The sequence below is a fragment of the Pezoporus occidentalis genome, unplaced genomic scaffold (assembly GCF_034315485.1).
Source record: "Pezoporus occidentalis ecotype Australia unplaced genomic scaffold, CSIRO_AGI_Poc_V1 ctg28, whole genome shotgun sequence".
NCBI lineage: Eukaryota > Metazoa > Chordata > Aves > Psittaciformes > Psittacidae > Pezoporus > Pezoporus occidentalis.
Window position 1 is genome coordinate 3,628,959 of NW_026914718.1, and position 22,067 is coordinate 3,651,025.

The 22,067-nt window shown below is 41.8% G+C and overlaps 1 protein-coding gene across 5 annotated transcripts in view; it reads left to right on the plus strand.

Annotated features, from left to right (window-relative positions):
* Nucleotides 1-21,006, plus strand: part of TPK1 (thiamin pyrophosphokinase 1) — a 284,460-nt gene extending 263,454 nt beyond the window's left edge. For all 5 annotated transcript variants that reach the window (XM_062625397.1, XM_062625401.1, XM_062625399.1 and 2 more), the window contains one exon: nucleotides 20,725-21,006. In XM_062625397.1, coding sequence (XP_062481381.1) covers nucleotides 20,725-20,855 — 131 coding nt within the window. In that variant the 3' untranslated portion in view covers nucleotides 20,856-21,006. The remainder of the gene's footprint in view (nucleotides 1-20,724) is intronic.
* The last annotated feature ends 1,061 nt before the right edge of the window (nucleotides 21,007-22,067 follow it).

Sequence of the window (22,067 nt, forward strand, 5' to 3'; positions counted from 1 at the left end):
GAAAAGCTGTCAAGAATTCTTCAGAATTAGGTGAAAACAGTTTCCTTTGCAAAGCGTGACGAAAATCACATCCATATATCATTATATGTGGCAAATCTGTCACCAGGATCTGTCACACAGCACTTCTCTTCCTAGCAAACCACATCCACCTTACTGAGGAAATAAACTTTAATGACAAGGAATGACAGCTCAGGGTGGGGGGGGAGCAACAAAAATGCCATCCTCCTCTTGGGCTGAACACTGGCTCAGCTCTACCTTAAAGCGTACCTCTGGCAGTCTTTTCCTGTCCCTCCCAGTGTATACTGGGGCTGGTGAGCTCACCTGCCCACAGAAGTCCTTGTGTCACTGCTTTTCAGGAAAGAGAAAGAAAAGCAATCAGTCACTGCCCATTCAGCCTGATCAACCTTTAGAGATGTATGTTGTAGGCTGTAACTATTTATCTGCTCTATTGTAAGAAGGCTCCTTAGATGGCAGTCTTGGAAGCTAGAGACTGGAATTTCAGCCTGCTGCTTGAAAAAAAGAAAACTGGGCTTTCATTTTTCCATTCCTGAATGGAAAACAAGCCTTTTCCATTGTCAAAAAAATGACTTTAAATTGGGAAATAGTCATTGTAAATACAAAACTGAAGTTACGTTCTTATTCTGTTTAAGCACTAGAGGTCAAGGGGTTGACTTTGAATGGTCAGTCAGTGCTCTGTATAGAGTGAAGGTGTAAAAAGCCTATTTTTTCGATTTCAAGTCAAACAAGATTTTCAGGATATCCCAAGCCATATAAGTACATGGAAGAAATACTGCAGTTAGGTGTCTTGTGGCTGTCCCTGGAAGCTGGCCTTAAGAAACATAGTTTAAGAATATCAGATGATGCAAAGGGTGAAAAGCAAGGCATGCTTGACTCCATTTCTTTAAGCAAAGGGACTTGGATCACTTGTTCTGTATCCCTTACGCAATATATTCATATCACTAATCTGAAACATGAAACCAAGTAAAAGTGGATTTAATTCCATATTATTTTATTATGATGAATTATTTTTCAAGTATTCATTGTGCAAGTTGTGACTGGGGCTACAGTCTCGCAAACAGTTTCAAACAAGCTGTCCCTCTGGGCAGTGGGACCACTCATATGCATGGCTTTGCCTACAGCTGCTGGTATTTGCAGGGTCATAGCCAGTTTTGCTAAAATTATAGAATCCCAGCCTGGTTTGGGTTGGAAGGGACCTTAAAGCTCATCCAGTTCCAACCCCCTGCCAAGGGCAGGGTCACCTTCCACCAGACCAGGTTGCTCCAAGCCCTGTCAAACCTGGCCTTGAACACTGCCAGGGATGGGGCAGCCACAGCTTCTCTGGGCACCCTGTGCCAGCGCCTCACCACTCTCACAGGGAAGAACTTCTGCTTAGTGTCTAATCTCAGTCTCCCCTCTGTCAGGTTAAAGCCATTCCCCCTTGTCCTGTCGCTACAGGCCCTTGCAAAAAGTCCCTCTCCAGATTGCTTATAGGTCCCCTTTAGGGTGGAAGAGGGAAGAGGCTGTTACAAGGTCTCCCCTGGGCCTTCTCTTCTCCATGCTTCATCTTTAAAGCAAATCACTTCTAATAATTATAAAAGCTTGCTAGAAACACCACCTCCCAGACTGCATTTGCGATCTGTTGTGTTAATTATGAATTTTAATTATTTTTCTTCTAATATTTACTACTGAATTTAATTTTGATTTGGGGTTTGTTTGAGTTTTTTTTATCACTTAAACATCCTAAATTTCAGGGGCTCACTAAAATGTGTCACATCATTATAACCCATATTATGAATTATTCACAGTAATTACTGAGTTGTTGCAGACTTCATTGTGAAATTTAAAGGACCAGAAAATCTGGTGGTGATACTGTTTTACTCCTTGGATGTTCTTAAAATAAGTCAGAGTCAACAGATTGCAAAACTATGCAATTACAGTTATTAAAATGCACATTTTTGGCAGGAAGCCACTGTAGCCTTCTATGTTCACAGCTGTCTATTTACAGGAAAACTGCCCTGCGCAGCCTGTGGTACCTTCTTTGAGCCATTACAGCTGATGGGGTCATTGCAGGGGCCTCTCTAAGGATTAGATTCAGTAACTTTTCACCTTCTAAGCCATAAGCTTCACTCTAAATCATTTTTGTGGGCAGGAGGGATTGACAGTAGAGCATCGTTTGTTCCCTGTTGTGCTGATGAGAAGTTCAGGGTGCTTCTCTGGAGACTGCATGTGCTGTACCTACTTCTACACAGATGGTTCCTTGGATTAGAGTGTGGACCATTTGTCTGGTGGGTGTAGCCATGTACATTTTGAATTACACTCTTGAGGTTAGTGTAACATGCACTTTCCCCAGTCAGAACTGGTTTTAATCATCTGTGCCTTCACAGTTCTCTGAGAGCAGAGCGTGCTGGAGTATTAACAAGGCGGCAGATGCTTTGTTTTACTGAAGAAGAAAGCACTGTTATCCCCACCCTATCCCACATTATGTCACTGGCTGCCCCAGTAGTTTTTTGTTTCTCTTTCTCTGCTTAGTGACTTGGTAACAAAAATTATGACCTACTTAGTGTTAAATCCCAAAGCTTTGGTGCTCAACATGTTGTGTGCAGATACTCAACACCACTGCTGGCGGACAAAAACTGTTTTGTCTATGGTTTAGCATCCAGGTAGGACCAACATGTGGCAGCTCTTTCTCTGTGTCTTTAGTATGGACTTTTATCATTCATTTGTGCACCTTTTCCCAGAGGAAGTTCTTTCTCCTCCATGAAGTTGTGAGACTTGAACAAGCCATGCAAGGGAGAGGGAGGGTTCTGTAAAATAAAGTGTGTAGCATCTAAATGGCAAGAAACAGCATAAGCAGCAAATCATCCCTGCTGTGAAACTGGGGTGATGTTCCCAGAGTGTGCAGTGGCAGAATTTCACATAGGCTAAGATAAGGTATAATGGAAGAGTCTTCCCTTCTAAAGCTCTAAATGTCTGATGCTGTTGAGGGATTGCTGGCTCTGTGAAGCAGATGTCATTAATATCAATGAGGGTCTGTAAGTCTCCCACAGGACAAGTGATATTTAGGGATTCAAGACTGAAATAAATGAGAAATCATAGAATTGGGGACTGATTTGGTTTTGAAAGGACCTTAAGATCATCCAATTCCAACCCCCTGCCATGGGCAGAAACACCTTACACTAGACCATGTAACTCAAGGCTCTGTCCAACCTGACCTTGAACACTGCGAGGGATGGGGTGTTTACCACTTCTTTGGTTAGTATTATACTGTCCTATTATGTATGGGACTAACTGGTAATACATCAGTTTATTCCTCATATAAATAACTTTTTTCTCGGTCAGGTCCAGTCTGTGTGGTCCCAAAAAACTCAGTATGTTGGAACCAGGGAAATGTGATGGAGGAGAGAAGAGCAGCAATACCAGTGTGGGTCTTGCAGCACAGGATGCTCAAGGAGAGGTAGGGACAGGTTGATGTTACTAACACAGTGTATGCTCCTTTTGCATTGGTGTTGGTCAGTACAGAGTTAACAGCAGCTTTGGACATTACTCCTTAGGATTAAATCAAGGAGGAAGGAGGCAAGCTTGCTTAGTATGCAGCAGGCCCCTGTCTGGGTGCTCTTCCCCATGTTCTCTCGAAATAATCTATTACCAGATCTCAAGAGAAAAATTACCTCAGTCTGAAGATTAATAGAGCAGCATGTGGATGTTTCCAGTGATGTGTATGAACCTCAGGTTTTTGTGTTGCTCTGTGCACCGAGGTGTCCTTTATCAGCAGGTCTCTAGATCTTAAAAACTAGGCTGATTATTGAAGAGGGCAGCAGGTAATTTAGGGCACACTGTGTTTTCTTATGACAGAGGCTTTGCTGTGAAGTGCAGTAATTTATGTAGATAAATTGTGGCCGTCAGAATGTCTAGTTTGCTCCATAGGGTGAATTTCTAAACATACATCTCTAGTTAGTGGGAAAGGGGTGTTTGTTTGAGAGACAGGCGGAAAGGTAACTCCTGCATGTACCACTTCTTGAAAAGTAGCACAGGACTTTTGCATGTTCCTGTAATAGGCTCGTTGTCACTGGGGTCAGATCAACCCAATTTTGATTTAGTGTAATAATTAAAAGAACTTAGAGGAAGTTCAGGTGAGATATAAGGAAGAAGTTGTTTACTGTGAGGGTGGTGAAGCACTGGAGCAGGTTGCCCAGGGAAGTGGTAAATGCTCCATCCCTGACAGTGTTCAAGGCCAGGCTGGACAGAGCCTTGGGCGACATTGTCCAGTGTGAGGTGTCCCTGCCCATGGCAGGGGGGGTTGGAACTGGATGATCTTAAGGTCCTTTCCAACCCAAACCATTTTATGATTCTATGACCAAGCTGCAGTGAAAATGGAGGAGATTAGACAGTGTCAAGACTGAGTAGGTTTTGAATGCTAGATCTTTCTTGGCAATGGTGGTTTGGTTCTGGAGTTCTGTGTGCATGCCAAAATGTAAAGCCAGCTTGGCTCAGGCAAGGCATATAAAAGCTGCCTTCATTTAATCAAGAGACAAGAAAAATTACCATAATCATTGTAAGAAAAACTGCTTTGGGAAGAAAAGAGAGGAGTTTTCATGCCATGTTATCATTGACATGTCTTACTATCTCTAAGGTTATAAAGAAAGATTATTTTAAAAGGAGAAGGACTTTGCTAAGCTAAGTTTTGTCTTGTTTTGCTTGCTTTTTAAATCAAGAATTAAAGGCACTGGTGGGTCTAGATGTCATTGTAAGAGCTTACAAATTCCTTTGTCCTGCTTCCATCATATTACATGGTCAGAGGTTTTAAAAGGAATCCTTTGGACTTCAGCATAACACAGGTTGGGTACTGAGGTTTCTACGGTATCATTGATACATTGTGTGGACATAGTTTAAGCATGGGATTTAGTACCTCCCTAAACTGTAGCCTGCAGAAGAGAACAGGAAACTAGAGCAACTAGGTAAGGTCCAAGTCTGAATTTACTCTAAAGATGAGTGTGCATACGTCTTGGAATTGCAGTTGTCCCTGAAGTGAATATACTCAGTTTGAAGATTCATACTGTTTGAACCCAGTCTCCCTAAGGAATGAAAAACAGATCTACCATGTGTTTTCAAAGCAGGAAAGATACTCAAGAGTTTGACCTATCATGACCCATCTTGATTTGCAGAGCTGTTGCAGAGATGACCCTGGATTAGAGCCTTCTATAACGTGTGAGGGGTTTGAGCTCCAGGATTTTCAGAGGGGCATACACTAAAATTAATCTCATTAGTAATAAAAGGGTTTTGAGGGACAGCTTAGTGTTTTAGACCATCATGATTCCTTGTTAAAATACTGCTGTTAATGCTACATCAAACCGAGTGTGCTGTGCTGTGTGGTCTGATAGCAGTACTTGTAGAAGATCAGTGTTTAATGAAAATGTGGCTCCTGTTCTTTAAGGAAGCGGTTTTTGTGTTGACAGACAACTGCTGTGCATGTCATTTCCTAACCTTGTCTCCTACAGCTTGGTTATACAGAGCTGCATGCACAGAAACAGAAGGAAAACTGCAGCATAACCTGTTTACTAATGATGGTTGTTCCTTTAGGCTGAATGCAAGCATGGCATGTTCTTACGAGATGCTTATAAAACTTCCCAAACAGCAGCAGTGAGCAGTGGTTTCCAGCATGTCTCCTGGAGCTCTGGAAATGGGTATTTTACTCAGCACTAAGAATAAGAGCCAGATGAGATTTGTTTAAATAAGCTCTTTCCTTCTTAATATATATTTTACTGTCTCTGGTTTTGCTACAGAGTTTCTTCAAGTTGCTATAATTTCCCCATGTGGGTGTCCTGACCACTTGACTTGATTTCTTATTCATAGGGATGCATTGATAATGAGTTTGGAAAAAGTGGTGCTTGAATATTAACCAGCTGTCTCGGACCCCAGTACCTTCTAGAGCCCTAACCCATTGGATTCCTCCAAGTAGGTCCTGGAGCAGACCAAAGTTAGCTCTCCTGAAGTCCAGGGTTGTACTCCTACTTATTGCCCTGTTTCCTCCATGCCAATCCTGAACTCTACCACATCTCATGGTCACTGCAGCCAAGGCTGCCCCAAACCTTCACATCCACAACCAGTCCTTCTTTCTTTGTCAGCACAAGGTCCAGCAGCACACCTCTCCTCATTGGCTCCTCCAAGCAGTTACCATTAGTTATCACCAGCACTCTGTGGGAACCTCCTGGATTGTGTGTGCTGTGTTGTCTTTCCAGCAGGTATCAGGGTGGTTGAAGTTCCCCATGAGAACCAGGGCCACGGTCCACTTAGTTGGTTTTAGTAATGATTAGTAGTAGTAGTATTAAAACCAGTAACTCCTATCTGCCACCACACACGTGCTGTGGTAATGGGAAATTTTCCAATTCTCCCCATCTCCCTTCTGCTCCTTTGTGAAACACCCCGACTTAACTGATTTTTCCTCTCCTCTTCCCCCCAGCTGTCAACCACTGTCACATTACTTTGTATCCCATGCATCAAGAGCAGCAGCTTTTTCCAAGAAATAAACCAATTCCAAAGCTGCCTTCCCAGAGGCTACACAGACTGTGCAGGCTGGAGGAGCTCAGGAAAGAGCAAACTGGACAATAACAAAGGCTCCCCGAGCTGCTTCTGCCTGCCAATCTCTCATGCATGTACTCACACAGCACTATATATAGGGCATGCCTCCAGGGCTAGCAATGTTTCTATCAGCTCAGCAAGCAGACCTCCTCTCCAAACCATTAATCACAGTAGGGAGGAGGGAAACGGCTCATTACGCTACATCAATGATATTGTCCATTCTGTCTCCTACAAATTACAGGAGTTGTCTCGGTGTTGCATTCGGCATTCCGTGACTTTTTGAAGTCCGTGATCCAAGAGAGGGAGCAAAACTTTCTAACAGAAGTGTTTACCTGGGGGCAACAGAGGGTAGCCAGCAAACTGCATTTAGTAAGTTGAGAGTGCTACAGCAAGTAAAGCTTTCCAAAGGATGGTTTTTTTCTACAGTTAAATCTTTGTTAGTCTTCCTTCCCTTGCCCACAATGATAGATTCAAGGGACTTTTTCTGTTCTGCAACATTATTTTCAAGCCCCTCAGTCCATTTCTAGTATAGTTTGTGTGACATCTGTAAGACATCCTTTATGGCTGACTGACTTCAGGTATATTTGAGTAAGAGCTTCTTGCAGTATTCTGGCCTTTCTTAAAGGTCCTGTGCTTTGCTGGAGAGAATCCTATGACTATTTACAGGTACCCTTTCAAAGCAGCATGCAGAGATTTATCTGCCTGGCTGCCAGTGATATTATAAGTCATATAACTACATTTTGCTCACAGCTTTTAGGCTTGACACTTTATTGCTCTCTTTTCTGCTTAACGTACCTGTAAATGAGCTCTGTACTTCAAAATCTTTATCATCCAGTTTTCACTCTTGCACATGACATGACGAACCTCTTGCCATGTACTGACCTCATTGCTGCAGGGCACATCTACACCAGTCATCAGTGCAAGGCTGTCCAGCTCTTCCTGGGAATGTTGTTTTACTTGGTCTGTTCTAAACCCACCCTGAAGTAAGGTTTAAGCTCTTATCAGACTTCCTTCCTTCCTGGCTGATTTTGAGGATCAGTACAAAGTGCTTCCCTTGGTCTTACGATATCTAACTTGTAGTGGACATGCATATGGTACTGTTTTGATGGGCTTAAAACAAGCCTGCCTGTTTCTAGAAAGCAGTGCTGTCTCTTCCATAACAGATACATTTTTTGATAGGTGACCATGCCTTAAGTTACGAAACAGGTATCACCATGGTGATATCACAGTGATCACCATGCCTGATATTCGGTCCAAAACGTGCATAAGACGTCTCTACATTTAAGGATTACCTCTGAGATGCACTGGCCTCTTCCATATCACTGGATGTCTTTGTAGTGATATGTAACAATGTACCCTGAAAGTTATGATACTAGGAGGAAAATGTGTCTATATCCACATCTTCCAAGAGGTGAAATAGAGTTGTAGGTCTTGCTTGCTTTGAGACTTATGCGTCTGGTTAATTATGTTCCTATTGGAACATCCCAGGATTAATCTTCAGGTGTCTCAATACATTCTTGGGTAGTTCTGCTTTCTTTGTGAGCACACAGACATCAGAGACTTTTATTTGGGTGTTATAGACCATTTAGGATAGTAGAGCGTCAAATAATTCAAATGAAAGGCTTATAGTTGTTAACAGTTGCTTTGGTCTGCTGTAGATGGCAGAAAGCTTTTACAGGGCAAATTTTTTTCATCTTTACACTTTGAAGAAAGATGTGAACTTAAGAGACACTTCAGCTGCTGTCATTGTTTCCAGAACTAGCAAACCTTCAGTGTAATGTCCCCAGTCCCTACCCTACTTTTAATCCTGACCCATAAGCTCTTGGTCAGCTTCACATCCATCCCCAAGCAGAGATCTGAGCACTCCAGCTGGTCATTGACGTAGAGGGTGATACCCCTTCTCATCTGCTCTTCCTGTCCTTCCTAAAGAGTCTGTGTTCCTCCATTCCAACCCTCCAGTCATGTTTTAATAGTAATATTTAGTAAAGTTTGCTTTTCCTCTGGGATAATTTTGCTTTCAGTGCAATTTTTCCTGTTTGTGAAATAAAGTATTTCACATCTGGCGATTTTAAACCATGGGTTAGACAGTGTCTATGAAATTCTGCTAGGTATTGTGCATGACATGCATCTGCTTGTAGATCACTGCAAGCAGGTCTTGGAGAAGAGCAAAGGGTTTGGCCTTTGTAAGTGCTGATCACAAGCATTTTATGTTTTCTTAGAACTCCCTGTAATGTGTGCAGGGCATTTGGCAAACTGAGGAGCTCTCCTGTGCAATGTGGACTGGGAGACAATTGCTGATGTAGTCAGGAAAGAGATATGGCTTGATATGGGAGAAGGGCAGTTGTGAGGGGAGGTCAAGAGGAGCAGTTGAGAGGGGAGTTCATGAGGGGAGAGGAGAGGGGATTGAGGGAAGATTTTGAGGGGAGACAAAGGGTGGCCATGAGGGGTGAGGGGAAATCATGAGAGGAGAGCAGGAGTGGCCATGGGCTGTGATGGGTGGCCATGATGGGAGATCTTGAGGGGAGATACTGAGGGGCGGCTGTACAGACTAGGCCATTATGTGGGGTAGGAGACTGTGAGTTGAGATCATGAAGTGAGATCAGTTTGCCCTTAGTGACATGGTTTAATAGTGGGCTTGGCAGTCCTGGGGTAACGGTTGGAATCGATGATCCTTAGAGGTCGTTCCTAACCTAGTTGATTCTGTGGTTCTATGTTGTGAAGTGACTACAAAACAAGATTGGAAAATGTTCAGTACACCAAATGGCCAGGATGGGAAAAGCAATGTCAAATAAGAGCCATTCATATTTAATAAGTCTGATTTTGAGTTCAACATAGACTTCAGAAAGGTAGCTTCCTCAGCTGTTGATAGGAGTATTTCTCCTGCAGTACCCCTCAGACACTGGTAATTAGTGAGGAATGACAGATGTTTGAAGATGTATCTCACCTGAAGATGTATTTCAGGTGAGATAAGGAACATCCCAGGCTGTAAATCAGATTTACTTTATGAAAGCTCCCCATAGCATAAAAGAGGCTGTTTTGAGGATGTATTTCCTTCCTTGGCAATTACAGCCATCATGACCTTTCAACCCCAAGTACTAGAAATTCACTGGTGTTGGCAGAAGTAGACAAGCTGCAATGTAGTTGGCTTAATCTTTGATTTTACATGGGACCACTGGATTTGTAATTCCTTTTCCTTCCCACTTCTCGCAGCATGTTGGGGTGGTTTATTGGTAGGTTAAAAGCCAATGTCAAGTCCTGCACACAGTAAAACTGAGAGCCTGCTGACATGCATCACTGTGCCACAGCATGACTGTTGCAATCCATCTTGACCAATGTGTTTGAAAGTTGAACTACAGATAATCAATTGCACTCTTAAAACTTTAATGTCTCTGACTGCGCCATGTAGCACTACATTAATTTAGCAGTGTTTTCGGCCTCTGTGTTTGAGGGTCAGGAGCTTACATCACCTGGCCTGGGCAGTGCCTGACGTTGCACTGCATCCATCATTAATGCAGAAGCCTTTAATTTCACTCAGCCCAGAAAGCATGGTATAGCCCTGCTAAAGCAGTGTTCCCCAGAGAAGAAGCAGGAGGAAACATCTCCCAAACCATTGAATCCTTAACAATCACAGGGCCTGGAAGTGCATGACATGTTTCTGAATGTAGAGGATGAATCACTAGCCACTTAGCTAAAGGGGAGCAGGGGGCTGTGAGAAGGCTCTTCAAAGGTCAGGAGGAGGAAGCACACCAACACAGAGCATTGCTCCTATTGGAAATCATTACCCAAAATCAATTGGACTTTTACAGAGTGCACAAGAAGCACAAGGATCCTCAGTAGCTGGTTTTCCACTCCAGTAATGTCTTTGACAGTCAGTGAGACTTAGGGCTTGTCTTTAATGATGAGTTTCCCTTTTTTAATTTTGGGGACAAACATTATGTTTGGAAGCTGTTTGTATTCAGCAGCAGTGACAGTGCTGAGTTTGGTATCCAAAAAAAGACTGTAAAAGCAAACAGACAAGAACTTTGAATGAGCCATATGCACTAATTTTCCTGTACGTGGCAGACATCATTCCCGTGTTCTTCCTGAGGAAAGTGCTCTCATGATGAGTGAAGTGGAAGAAGCGGGTATTCCTAGTTCAAGTAGACTTTGCTGTGTCCTGTCATTTTTGTTGGAAATAGTGGACTGTTTGAAAAAAATCCTTTCTTTTTCAGAGGTCATGGAAAGCCATCTAATCCAGTTGAGTGACTGTGAACTAAAGCCAGTGTGGTTTGCAGTCTCCTGTTGCATTTCATAGAATCATAGAATGTTTTGGGTTGGGAAGGACCAATAAGATCATCCAGTTCCAACCCCCTGCCACAACCAGGTACACCTTCCACTAGACCAGGTTGCTCAAGTCTTTGTCCTTGAACACTGCCATGGTGGAACATTTACCACTTCCCTGGGCAAACTGTGCCAGTGCCTTACCACCCTCACAGTAAAGAACTTCTTCCTTATATCTAAACTGAACTTCCCCTGTTAAAACCCATCACCCCTTGTCCTACAAGGGGTGCTACGGTCCCTGATGAAGAGTCCCTCTCCAGCATCCTTGTAGGCCCCCTTCAGACATGTTCTGTCTCAGGTTGCAGCAGATAAACTTGGCTGGATTCCTGCGAGTGAGTTTGGAGGAGCTACAGCTGCATGAATGTCAACAAATGTTTTAAGTTAAACGTGCAAGTTTGAAGATAAATGGAATAGAATTAATAAGCATCAGTAATGGCTTTATAATTGAAATAGTATACACATTAGAGGTACACAGGGTATTAGTAATCATATTAATTATTTGTTAACAGAAAGACAAAGTAATAAAATTAAAAATCAAAAAGCTTAGTTGTTCACATGAAGATCTAGGGGGACGTTTTGCAACAGAAATAATTGCTTTTGCTTCATCCTCAGGGTGATATTATCTGTGTCTAATTGTTTCTCCTGAAAGAAAGCAGAGTAGTCTAAAATTCGAAGTCATGCACAGCAATTGTAGAGGCGAAAATAACCACAGCTGAGAAACCTCTCGCAGCATCCCACCCCAGCACAGTGAAAGGAAGCAGTGCTGCTGGGAAGGGGTAAAGAGAAATGGAACTACTTTTATATTAGAAATATAATAGACTTTATTAGTTAGTCACCTGTGCTGAGAATAGATCAGCTGTCAGGGAGAGCAAGCAGATGAACATGTGCCTTGTGAGCTGTCAGGAGCGGATCAGTGTGGGGTATTTAAATAATAATTACCTGCTTCCAGAGAAATGTTTTAGACAAAAGCACAGCCGCTTTATTGATGGTGCCTTTTGTGCACAAAGAGGAATATTGGAGTTTGTTCTTTTCATTTTTCCGTGTAAATGTAGTATCATATTTCCATAAAACTCTTTCAGGAAATGGTGCCGTTCACTATTAAAGCTTTCAGAAGAGAATTATTTGTTAGGGATTTAATTTGATCTAAGTAGGTTAGTTGTAATAAAGTGCTAGTAGCTAAGAGGGGCTGCTGCTTACATTCAGGACTGGCGATGCCTTTGCCCTCTGCAAGCCACTGTGCAGCCAGCTATCCTGGGGTTCAGTGTGGCACAGCACACAGAAGGTACCCTGACCGGTGCTGAGAGGTGAAGGCAACAGTTCACTTCCTTATGGTCAGAGGAACTCATTGAGCACCAGGTGCACTATTCTGGCACAGTTTAATAATCTCTCTGCTCTGGCAACTTGATTCACATGAGGTCTGGGAGCAATACACCCTGCAACTGGCGATCCAGAGCATTCATTGCATGTACATGGCTCCTGGGGCCATCCGGCAGCCTGAATGGAGCAGCCATGGCCTGGGTCAGCTTTGGTTGGGGCTGCACTTGGGGAGGAAGGGTTTAGATCTACAAGATGCTGAACTCCTCCCAGATCTGCTTTGACCTTCACTATTCTAACTTTGAATGTTGCATACAGCCACAGATACTGATTCCAGCCCACTACCATTCAGCTGCTCTGCTTTCTGCCCCTACAGAACACAGCAGAAGCTGGACTTAAGGACTGAGCCTTTACAGAGCTTTGTCAAATTATATTTAATTTAATTTTGGCATTGGAGCCCAATGACAGAGCAACTTGTGCAGCAGAACAGGCCTCTGGATATGGAGCTGAGCTAGTGCTGGCAGCAGTGATAAGGAGGAGAAGCAAGCCTGCTTAAATTTGGTTTTCAGGGCTGGCTAGGGACTGGCTTTAGATGAACTCCCTTAGGATAATCATATCCTCACCACAGAGAAAGGAAGCAGAGCAGTGCTGAATTTGATGGCAGACTTGACACTGGGGACTCTTCATATGCACTGATAGGCAGTAGAAGAGGTTGTCTGAAACCATTGTGCAGTGTTTATGGTAGTGCTGCTGTTCTCCATGCTATGGATGAACGAGATCCCCTGGGTGATTTAACCCAAGCTGTGTACGTACTTACTGAGAAAATATCCATATGTTTCCTGAGAAAATATCCATACACGCATATTTCAGCAAGGGCCTGGTTTGGATGTTACAGGAATAATTGTTGTATCTGCACATTCTTGCAAAGGATGGGAAAGAACGGCACCACACTGAAGCTGGGAGACTTGTATTATGCATGTGTTTTGAAAATCTCCCTGCCTCTTCATGTGAATTTATGAATATAATGTGACAGGATATATGAGGATGCCAAAGAATAGAAGAGAAAAATAATTAGCTATGTGTTCTGGTTAACTAATGTCACACTTAAAAACCCACTGAAGGACAGATAGGTTTCTGTGAGAGGGTGCTTTTTTCGTCTTTACACGAAGTGCTGGGAAATGACTGTAGCTAGAGGCAAGATGTTGATCAAGTTCCATCCTGGATCTGGTTGTGTTGGAAAGCTTTCTGGTGCCAAGCTGTTGGAAGCTTGAGTACATGGATGTAGTCTACTAGCCCTGAGATTTGGGTCAGGAAAAGATTACCTCTCCTTCCTCTTCCCCCATTTCTCTTCCCTATCTCCAACAGGTTAATCAATGAAGAATGTAGGGGGAATTTCACTCCTTTCTGCAGCACTGTGTGTGGTCATTTGCTAGGATCACTTGGAATTTGGTAGATTTCACCATTAGATATATCATGTCAACTTGGCAGTGAGGAAGTTTTCAAAATAGCAAATATTTTTAGGTTCTTTGCCATCATGTCAAACCAGAGCTTACAAATGAAATGCCAGGATAGGCCATCATTTTTTTTTCAGCTATTCTTGGGTCCCAGTGTTCTACCAGAGTGTCGTTCTCAGCTTTGTGTGACTAAGCAGTGTGTCTAACACAAGGCAGCGTAACAGGATGATGTGCACTATGAGGTGTCTGATGGATAAGCCTGGAACTAAGACAGTTCATTAACTGATGCATCTTAGCATTATTCTTGCCCCTGTTTCCTCATGAGAACAGCGTTCTTCATCTTGCACAAAGGGGAGGCAGACCAAAATAGCAGAGTTATTTTGCCTGGATAATATGCAAGATCTCTGCAGTAGTAACTGTCAAACTGAAGCTATATGTTATTTCAGGAGCTGTTTCTTCAGTGCTGTAACGCTGTTATTCATAGTACCTGTCACTTATACAGCCCCTTAGAGTTGTAGGTAGTTAGATGAACATTACAGAAACTTACTGGAAAGCATCAAAAATTAAGCAAACACTGCTTCTTACTGGCTAAACTAACATAGCCTGGCTTTGCCTTTAGCTTAGCGCAACAATCGCCCTAGGCCAGCTAGTTCCCTGACTTACTTTATACTTACATTTTTGGTAAATCACTTTACTATTGTAGTATTGGTACAGCTTTATCATATCTAGGCTGGAAAGGCACTACTGAAAACAGATTATTATATCTATACCATATATTATACATTGTTATATATATAAAATATGTAGTATATAATAGTATGCATATAGTTTCTGTGATAGACTTTCTAGGTCACTTGAAGTTGAGAGGCTAAAGTGATTTTGAACAAACACTGGAGCACATCTTCTTATTGGTGCTCAAATGCAGCTAATAGCCATGGAAACTTCCTGCAGTTAATGACTGTTGTTGATTCTGGTGAGGCAGTAGTAGCTGCAGAGACATTTGCGTAGGAAGCACTCCATTTCTTAGCATCATTTTTATCAGCTTATCCTTTTATATTACTGCCAAGCAGGTGATGTGGCAGGAGGAGTTTGAGCTGTTCTTACAGTACCACCGTGATTATAAAGCTGGGGAAAAAAAATGTGTGCTGGAAATAAATGTGCAGATTCCTGACATCCATTTGCATTGCTGAAGGCTCACCCACATGGGTGGTTTCTCTCCAGGGGAGAACACACAGTTCTGTTAACATATTTTTCTCTCTTTCTAAATTAAATCGTTAAGCATTGGCAGCCGGTGCTTTTGTTGTCACCTCCTGAATTCCCTGTGCTGCAGAACCCCTGCCCAGCATCTTTGCCACTATCTGAACCAGCGGAATAACACCCTGGGCCTGCCTGCTGGGCCCCCTTCACCCCAGATGCTCTTGATGCTTTCAGGAGCCCACTCATACAAATCCATTGGGATTACACGACATTGTTCTGTGCTACAAAACACCAAGTACCAAAACTTACTGTAGTTATAAATATCGCCTAATGCAGTCTCTGCTTCTCCAAAACTCCCCCTGGGCCTGAGGGGATCTGTCCCCTCCCAGCTGACCCTGCAAGCCCTCACGGTACTTCTCTGTTGTATCAGTATTGAAAACAGTTTGTGTTTTATTGTACATTACTGTTATTTGCAACTTCAGGTTTTGCAGCTCCCACTACACAGACATCAAGGACCCAATTTTTCCTTTGTATCCTTCAGCGTACATTAAGATTAACTCCAGTGAAGTCAGTCTAACCGCAGGTGTAAAACTAGGAGGAAGGAAAGGAAAATCAGTCTATAAACTGTTTGGGTTTTATTTTTAAACAGCAAAATTAATGCTGCTGTTCTGCAGACACAGGGTGACCTGCAGAGTACTAGCTCATACGTTACTAATGCATCTCCATTGAAATGCAGATTTTTGCTCCCAACATAGAGCATCAGGGAAATTCTTGCCAGATCAGCTGTATCAGAGTACCAACTGATAGTTCAGTATTTCACTTGCACTTGTGTTTCATCTTATTCATCTTAATTTTCTATCATTTTGATGCAGCATTTGCCTTGGGGGGTGGGGGAGAGAGGATTACATTTGCTATAATATGGCTCTTAATTAATAATTAATTAATATTGCAAACATCCATGCCCCCAGTGGCAGTCTGCTTGTATTCCTGTACCTATTTCTATTTTCAGTGGTGGGATTCAGCAAGGTGTGAATTTACATATTTCAGAAAGCAATCAAGAAAGGCAATTGAGAAAAGGAAGCATCGGACAGCTGTGGCGGTATCTGTATGGAACATGCTTATTGTGACAGTGTTTTGTTCTCAGTCATTTGTGGAAACAGTAGCAGGACCCTGACTTGTTGGTGAAATCCCATGAAGTGGGGACACTTCTATGCTTTACAGTCAAGGGTTTTCCAGAAGGCTTCCGTTTGCCTACATGTCTTCATATAACAGACATGAGGTGTGACCGTTCAGCCATTCTCACACCAAAATCCTTTCCTTCAATACTCCTTGGTAAGGAGGAACTTGCACCTACCACAAGTATTAGATACTGCAGTTAAGAGCCTCCCTCTCAGCTGTCCAAATTTTACTGTGGTTTGGTATAGATGTAGAAATAACCAGAGAGCCTCCTGTTCAGTTAAGCCTTTCAAATTAATGACATCATTTGCTTTTGCCATATATGATATGTTTAAGAAGATTTTCCTCTGTATGTGCCTCCCTCAAGCCCTGCTTAAGTGCAGCGCATAAAATGTACATGAGGTCTTGGTATAAGCTCTCTTCTGCTGGACTTCAAGTATCCTAAATAGTACAATGAAGTCATAGTGTTTATAAGTCTACTACATCATGAATACAGTTATTAAGAGGAATAACTTGATATTGAGAGACGGTGTTTTTGCAGCACCTAACATGATGAGACCCAATCTAGTTCTAATTAGTCCACACTTAGTTTCCAGGCTGAAAGCCTGCAGCACAGTGGTGAACACATTGCATGAAAGGCTTGGGTCTCCTTTTTAGTACTGTCAACAGAAAACAAAAACTCCCAACAGTGGTAGAGGTATAAATACGGTAAGAGTTTCTAAAAAAACATTTTTAGGTTTGGGCTTTTTGATTTGATCTTTCTTATAGAGCTCGATTACTCATGGGGTGCACTTTGGTAACATTTCCAAATGTTCTGGCAACCATAAGCTTGATCAATTCAGAATCTCATATCCAAGGTTAACATTTTTCCCCAAGGCTTCCTTAGAATTGTGTATTAAAAAAACTATCAGAAGACAAGCAATAAAATACTGGAAATAGGCAGTTTTAGGGTTAATGGAACATCCTTTGTCATATAAATTGTCAGCAAAAGGGATGTCTAGGAAATAATGATGTTTGTGATTATGCTCCTTTGGGAAGCTCACCTACGAGCCTCCCCTCAGATAACTCTCTAAGTTATTTCCAGCATCTCAAACCCTGACAGATGCAACCACCTGCTAAACAAAACAAAACCTGCTAGAAAAACACTGCTCCAGTACCACATCAAAATAAGCCCTGCCCAAGACCATGTTCACCTCTGAATGAGTGGTATGTTGCAATCCATGAGACAGAAATGAGACTCATTGCTAATAAGAACATAGAGCATGCCTTAAAAAGCTGTCTTATAATAGTTCTGGTTGGTTGCTTTGGTTTGTATGGTGGTGGTTGGTTGGTTGTTGTGTTTTATTTTCCAGAAGGCAGGAACAGCATTTGCTTTTAGTTCCCAAGTTCAGAGTTGTCAGACGTCAAAACTACGCTATAGAACTACAACTTAGTTACCTTCTCCTGTAACCACTCTTGACCCCCATGGCTTTCCTTGAGGGCAGGGCCTCCTGGCCTCAGTGCCACCAAGACATGCTGACTTTATGGATGGAGAGTAAAGAGTGAGTATAGCTACACTGGAAGATGCTGTGTATTTCATCAACAGTCCATTATCTGTAAATACACTTTGACTGGATCAATTATGAACTGATAATGGATTATGAACTGATAAAACTTCCAGGCTTTGACCTTGTAAACTTTATGTGATAATGCATGATACAGCGGGAAGTTTTCCTAGAAGCAGTAGATATGTACATTTTCTTAGTTCCTTTAATGGCTTAAACCTGTTTTTTCACATTAATTTCTGTTCATGGATTAAATAGAAAGTTTGCATTTTTAGTGATACTAATTGAAAGGCTGACATGGTCTAGTGTGAGGCTTCCCTCCCCATGGCAGGGGGGTTAGAACTGGATGATCTTAAGGTCCTTTCCAACCCAAACCATGCCATGATTCTATGAAGTGTTGGCTGGTTGTGAAACCAAGTGCTTGGAGTTATTCCATTTGAGCCACGTGAATCAGCAGTAGTTTTATGGGTCCTGCATTTTTTCACTTCAGCATTTCAAACGGTGATTCTTGCACAGAAGAATCTGATAGAAAAAGATAAAAGGCTCCATCTAGTGGGCAAGGACTTTTTATTTAAAGCAAAAAACAGGCCTCTCATTTTCACTTAATTTTATGCATGAAGAAATACTGCTTTAGAGTTTTGTTTCATTAAGCTGCCATGTTGTTCTTAATTCTTGCCTTCTGCAGAGCCATTATTTCATAGGCAAAGATGAAACATTAAGAATTATTCTGACAGTCTTGAGCAAGAAGCAATAAATGATACTAAATGAGTGGGTTTACACAGAAGAGTATCCACAAAGCTCTTCCTCCCCACTCCCACTTTCAAATTTCAATATATAGTAACCAAAAATGGGTAATTTGTGTGTCAACAAATACTGTAAACTATTTAAGCTTCTTTCCTACTTAAAACTGACTTTAGTTTGTAAGACATTCGTAACTTGGCTGTAACACAGGATTTTGGTACTATTTTACACTAGAAACTCTGCCCATGTGTTACCTCACCTTTATCAAGTTACTGGCAAAGGGTGAGATCTGGGTTCTCTGGAAACTCAGTCCAATGCATCAGCTTCTGGCCAGGCATCACCCCACTGGCCTCTACAGTCTCTTACAAAGGCAAACATAACTTACTTCTCCCTAGCATTTGTCTTAAGAGCCTGCCCAGCACTCCTGCGTGTACAAAATCATCCTGATAGAAGCTAGCACCTTTATTTTAGGTCTATTTCATCGATCTAGTTAGTACAGTACTTTGTTGTTGTTAGCTTTTTGGGCGGGGAGGGGGGGTGTCTCTCCTTTTTGCTGAACCTCTGCCCTGCATTGCAGTTAATGCTCCAAACTCCTGAGAGATTCAAATGGTAGGACTCTCATTTTAAAGCAGTAGAACTCAGGTGTTAGTCTCTCATTCTAACCAAACACAGCTTGCAGTCTTCAGTTCTTTTCAGGCTAAAAACAAGAGTGAGACAGGAAGAAGCAGCAGCAGGCAGAGATGTGGCAGAAGAGACACTGAACCACATTGTGTGTCCTGCCTTTTGTCAGGCTCTCATTTTCAAGCCATAGAACCTAGCAAGTTCAATTCCTCCTGTGCAGCTTCCAGCAATGGGGAGACAGCTGCTGTTGTAAACTTGCAGACAAGTTTACTATAGCCCATGTTCATACGCCCCTCTTTGTCTCCTTTGCATATTACAAAATAGAGCTTAGTATGATGTTCTGCACACCTCTTGATCACAGGGAGATCTTCACTTGCAGTGGGCAACATGATAGCAAAGCCAGAAGATTCCTCCTTCAGTATTAATGCATGATTTGGCAATTCTGACAGGCCACACAGACTTGCTGATGGGCCTGAACAGTTCTCCCCAGTTACAGCTCTCTGTATCCTCCATGGAAATGTAGCTCTGGCACCAGTGAGTAAGACCTATCATTTGGCTTTACAAACTAAAACAAAGAATAGTTTCTGGGCTCCTTCTCTGAACCCCTGTATGAGCAAGGACTGATACAGAACTGACTAGTCTTAAAAGTGCCTTTAGGGAAGTTGATATGTTTGTAAGTTTGGGGGCAGCTTGTATCTTTGGTCTCAGCTTGTAGGAAGTCTATGTAACCCTTAAAACATGTCAGCTAAACTGAGACAGAATCGTTGTTTAGAACTTCACAGACATTTCAAAACTATCATTGTAACTGCACTGTTACATGGGTTAAACTCTCCTAAAATTGACATCAGCTATTTGTCAGAGCGAACCCAGGACCAAGTTTGGGTCTAACTAATGCACAGGGACACCTACCTCACTAAGTACGCAGAAGATGCAACTCATTTACTTTGAAGCAAAAGCTGTTGAATAGTACTACTTGTTAAATAATTACCAACTAAAAATGGCCTACAAGAGTGCTGCAGAGAGACTTCTTCATAGGGCCTGTAGTGACAGAACAAGGGGCAATGGCTTTAAACTGACAGAGGGGAGATTCACAGTAGGTATTAGGAAGAAGTTTTTCATTATGAGGGTGGTGAGACACAGGGTGCTCAGAGAAGCTGTGGCTGCCCCATCCCTGGCAGTGTTCAAGGCCAGGTTGGACGGGGCTTGGAGCAACCTGCTCTAGTGGAAGGTGTCCCTGCCCATGGCAGGGATATTAGAACTGGATGAGCTTTAAGGTCCCTTCCAGCCCAAAGCATTGCATGATTATATGATTAACTACTGGCCTCTGCTCTAAAACTGTTTTCATTTTAAGAGATTATAGGCTTGCTGCTGGGCTAAAATTAATTCCATGTTTGGAACTGCAGTAAGATCTTCTGTTTTATTTCACTGTAAATACCTTATCTAGCACTGTTACTTCAGCTGATGCTAATGGAATACAGATTTCCAGATGTGAAATTTTGGGGGACATTCAACAATCTGCTCCTGTAATAAATAATCTGCTGTGAACTCAAAATGCTAATTTGGGGATTAAGTATTAATTTATTCCCTCTACAGGTCATTGGATAGTCTCATACAAGCTAATTAATATTTAGCATAGCTATTTTAGATGTTGTTTATCTGGGTTAGATTTACTCAGCTGCTTTTTCCTTCTTTGCAGGAGCAGCAGCCTTTACAACAATAAATCTCTATCAATGCATTTGTTTCAAGAGTACCACTCACTCTCTCTCCCTTATTTTGCATAGCTAACCAGATGCTGCAGTTTGGAACGCTCGTCAGTACTTCCAACACCTATGACAACTCCGGGACTGTAACCATTGAGACGGACAAGCCTTTGCTGTGGACAATGTCTATCAAAATACAGGATCAGCTATAGCTACCTTTTCTGATATGATTCAACTCAAATTACTACAGAATTTCACTGAATTAAGACAGTAAAGCTGTGCCAAAAGATAAAAGCAGGCACTGATTTTTATGTACTGAATGAAAAAGAGATCTGAAATAAAAGTCATTTGAGATCCAATCAACATTAGTAGCAACAACTGAATACTTCATTCTGGCACCTAACACTACTTAATCAGAAGGCACAAGTTGCTACTCAAAAATAGTCACAAACAGAAGTGGATGTAAAGGCACTGCTGCTGCTTATCAGGTTAGTTCAGACTCTTTTACAAAGTATTTTATTACATTGCTGGCTTTTTCCCCTTCTGCCAAAAGGAAATACAGTACACAGTGCACACAGTATAACTATATTAAAAGGTGATAGCACTAAAGTTAGTTAATCTCATTTCTCTGTCCTGATTTGTAACATACGTAGGTGCTGGTGATGATTTTTTAAGGAGATCAATAACTGAACTTTCTACTGACAAAGCAACTTTGTGTACTGAAGAAATCACTTTTACTGTAATACCAATATCAGATTTCCAAGTATTAAGTGCGTTTAAAGTCTGTAATAGAACTAGCATTGTAACTTTTGCAAATACCAAATGCTTACAGTAAGCTTTCTTCAATCTCAGGAGGAAGAGCATTGCATCTACCAAAGGTTTTGCACACTTAAGTTTTCAAAATCAAAATATTCAATCATTTTATAACAGAAACTTCCAGGTCAACAAATGCAGATCTCTTTATAATTTTATGTGCAGTTGTCTTACAGAACCATTATCCAAAAAGGGGTGTACAGCCTACCCAATACTGTAAGCAAGTTCATTTGCTTAAGGACTGTTTAGTATCTCTGGCAACTAACCTAACCTCAAACTGTACATCTTAGTAACCACCTAAGTTTAGCTGTCTGAATTACACAAGTTCTTTATTTGATGGAATATTTTCCCCGTGTCAAGTATATAACATAACCTAACAGGACTTCCAAATGCAGAAAGTTATTATGGGTTATCATGGTGATTCCAGAAACTAGAATTCCAGTTAACAGACTTAAAAATCACCACTTGAGAGGGTACAGTAACGCTGTTTTCTTCCTGTCTACTTTTGCTGTAACAATGCCGTTTAGTAAGCAGTAAATTAAGCATTGGAACAGCTTCTGATAAAAGTTTGTCACCCTTGGAGGTTTTCAGTACTTGACTGGACAAAACCT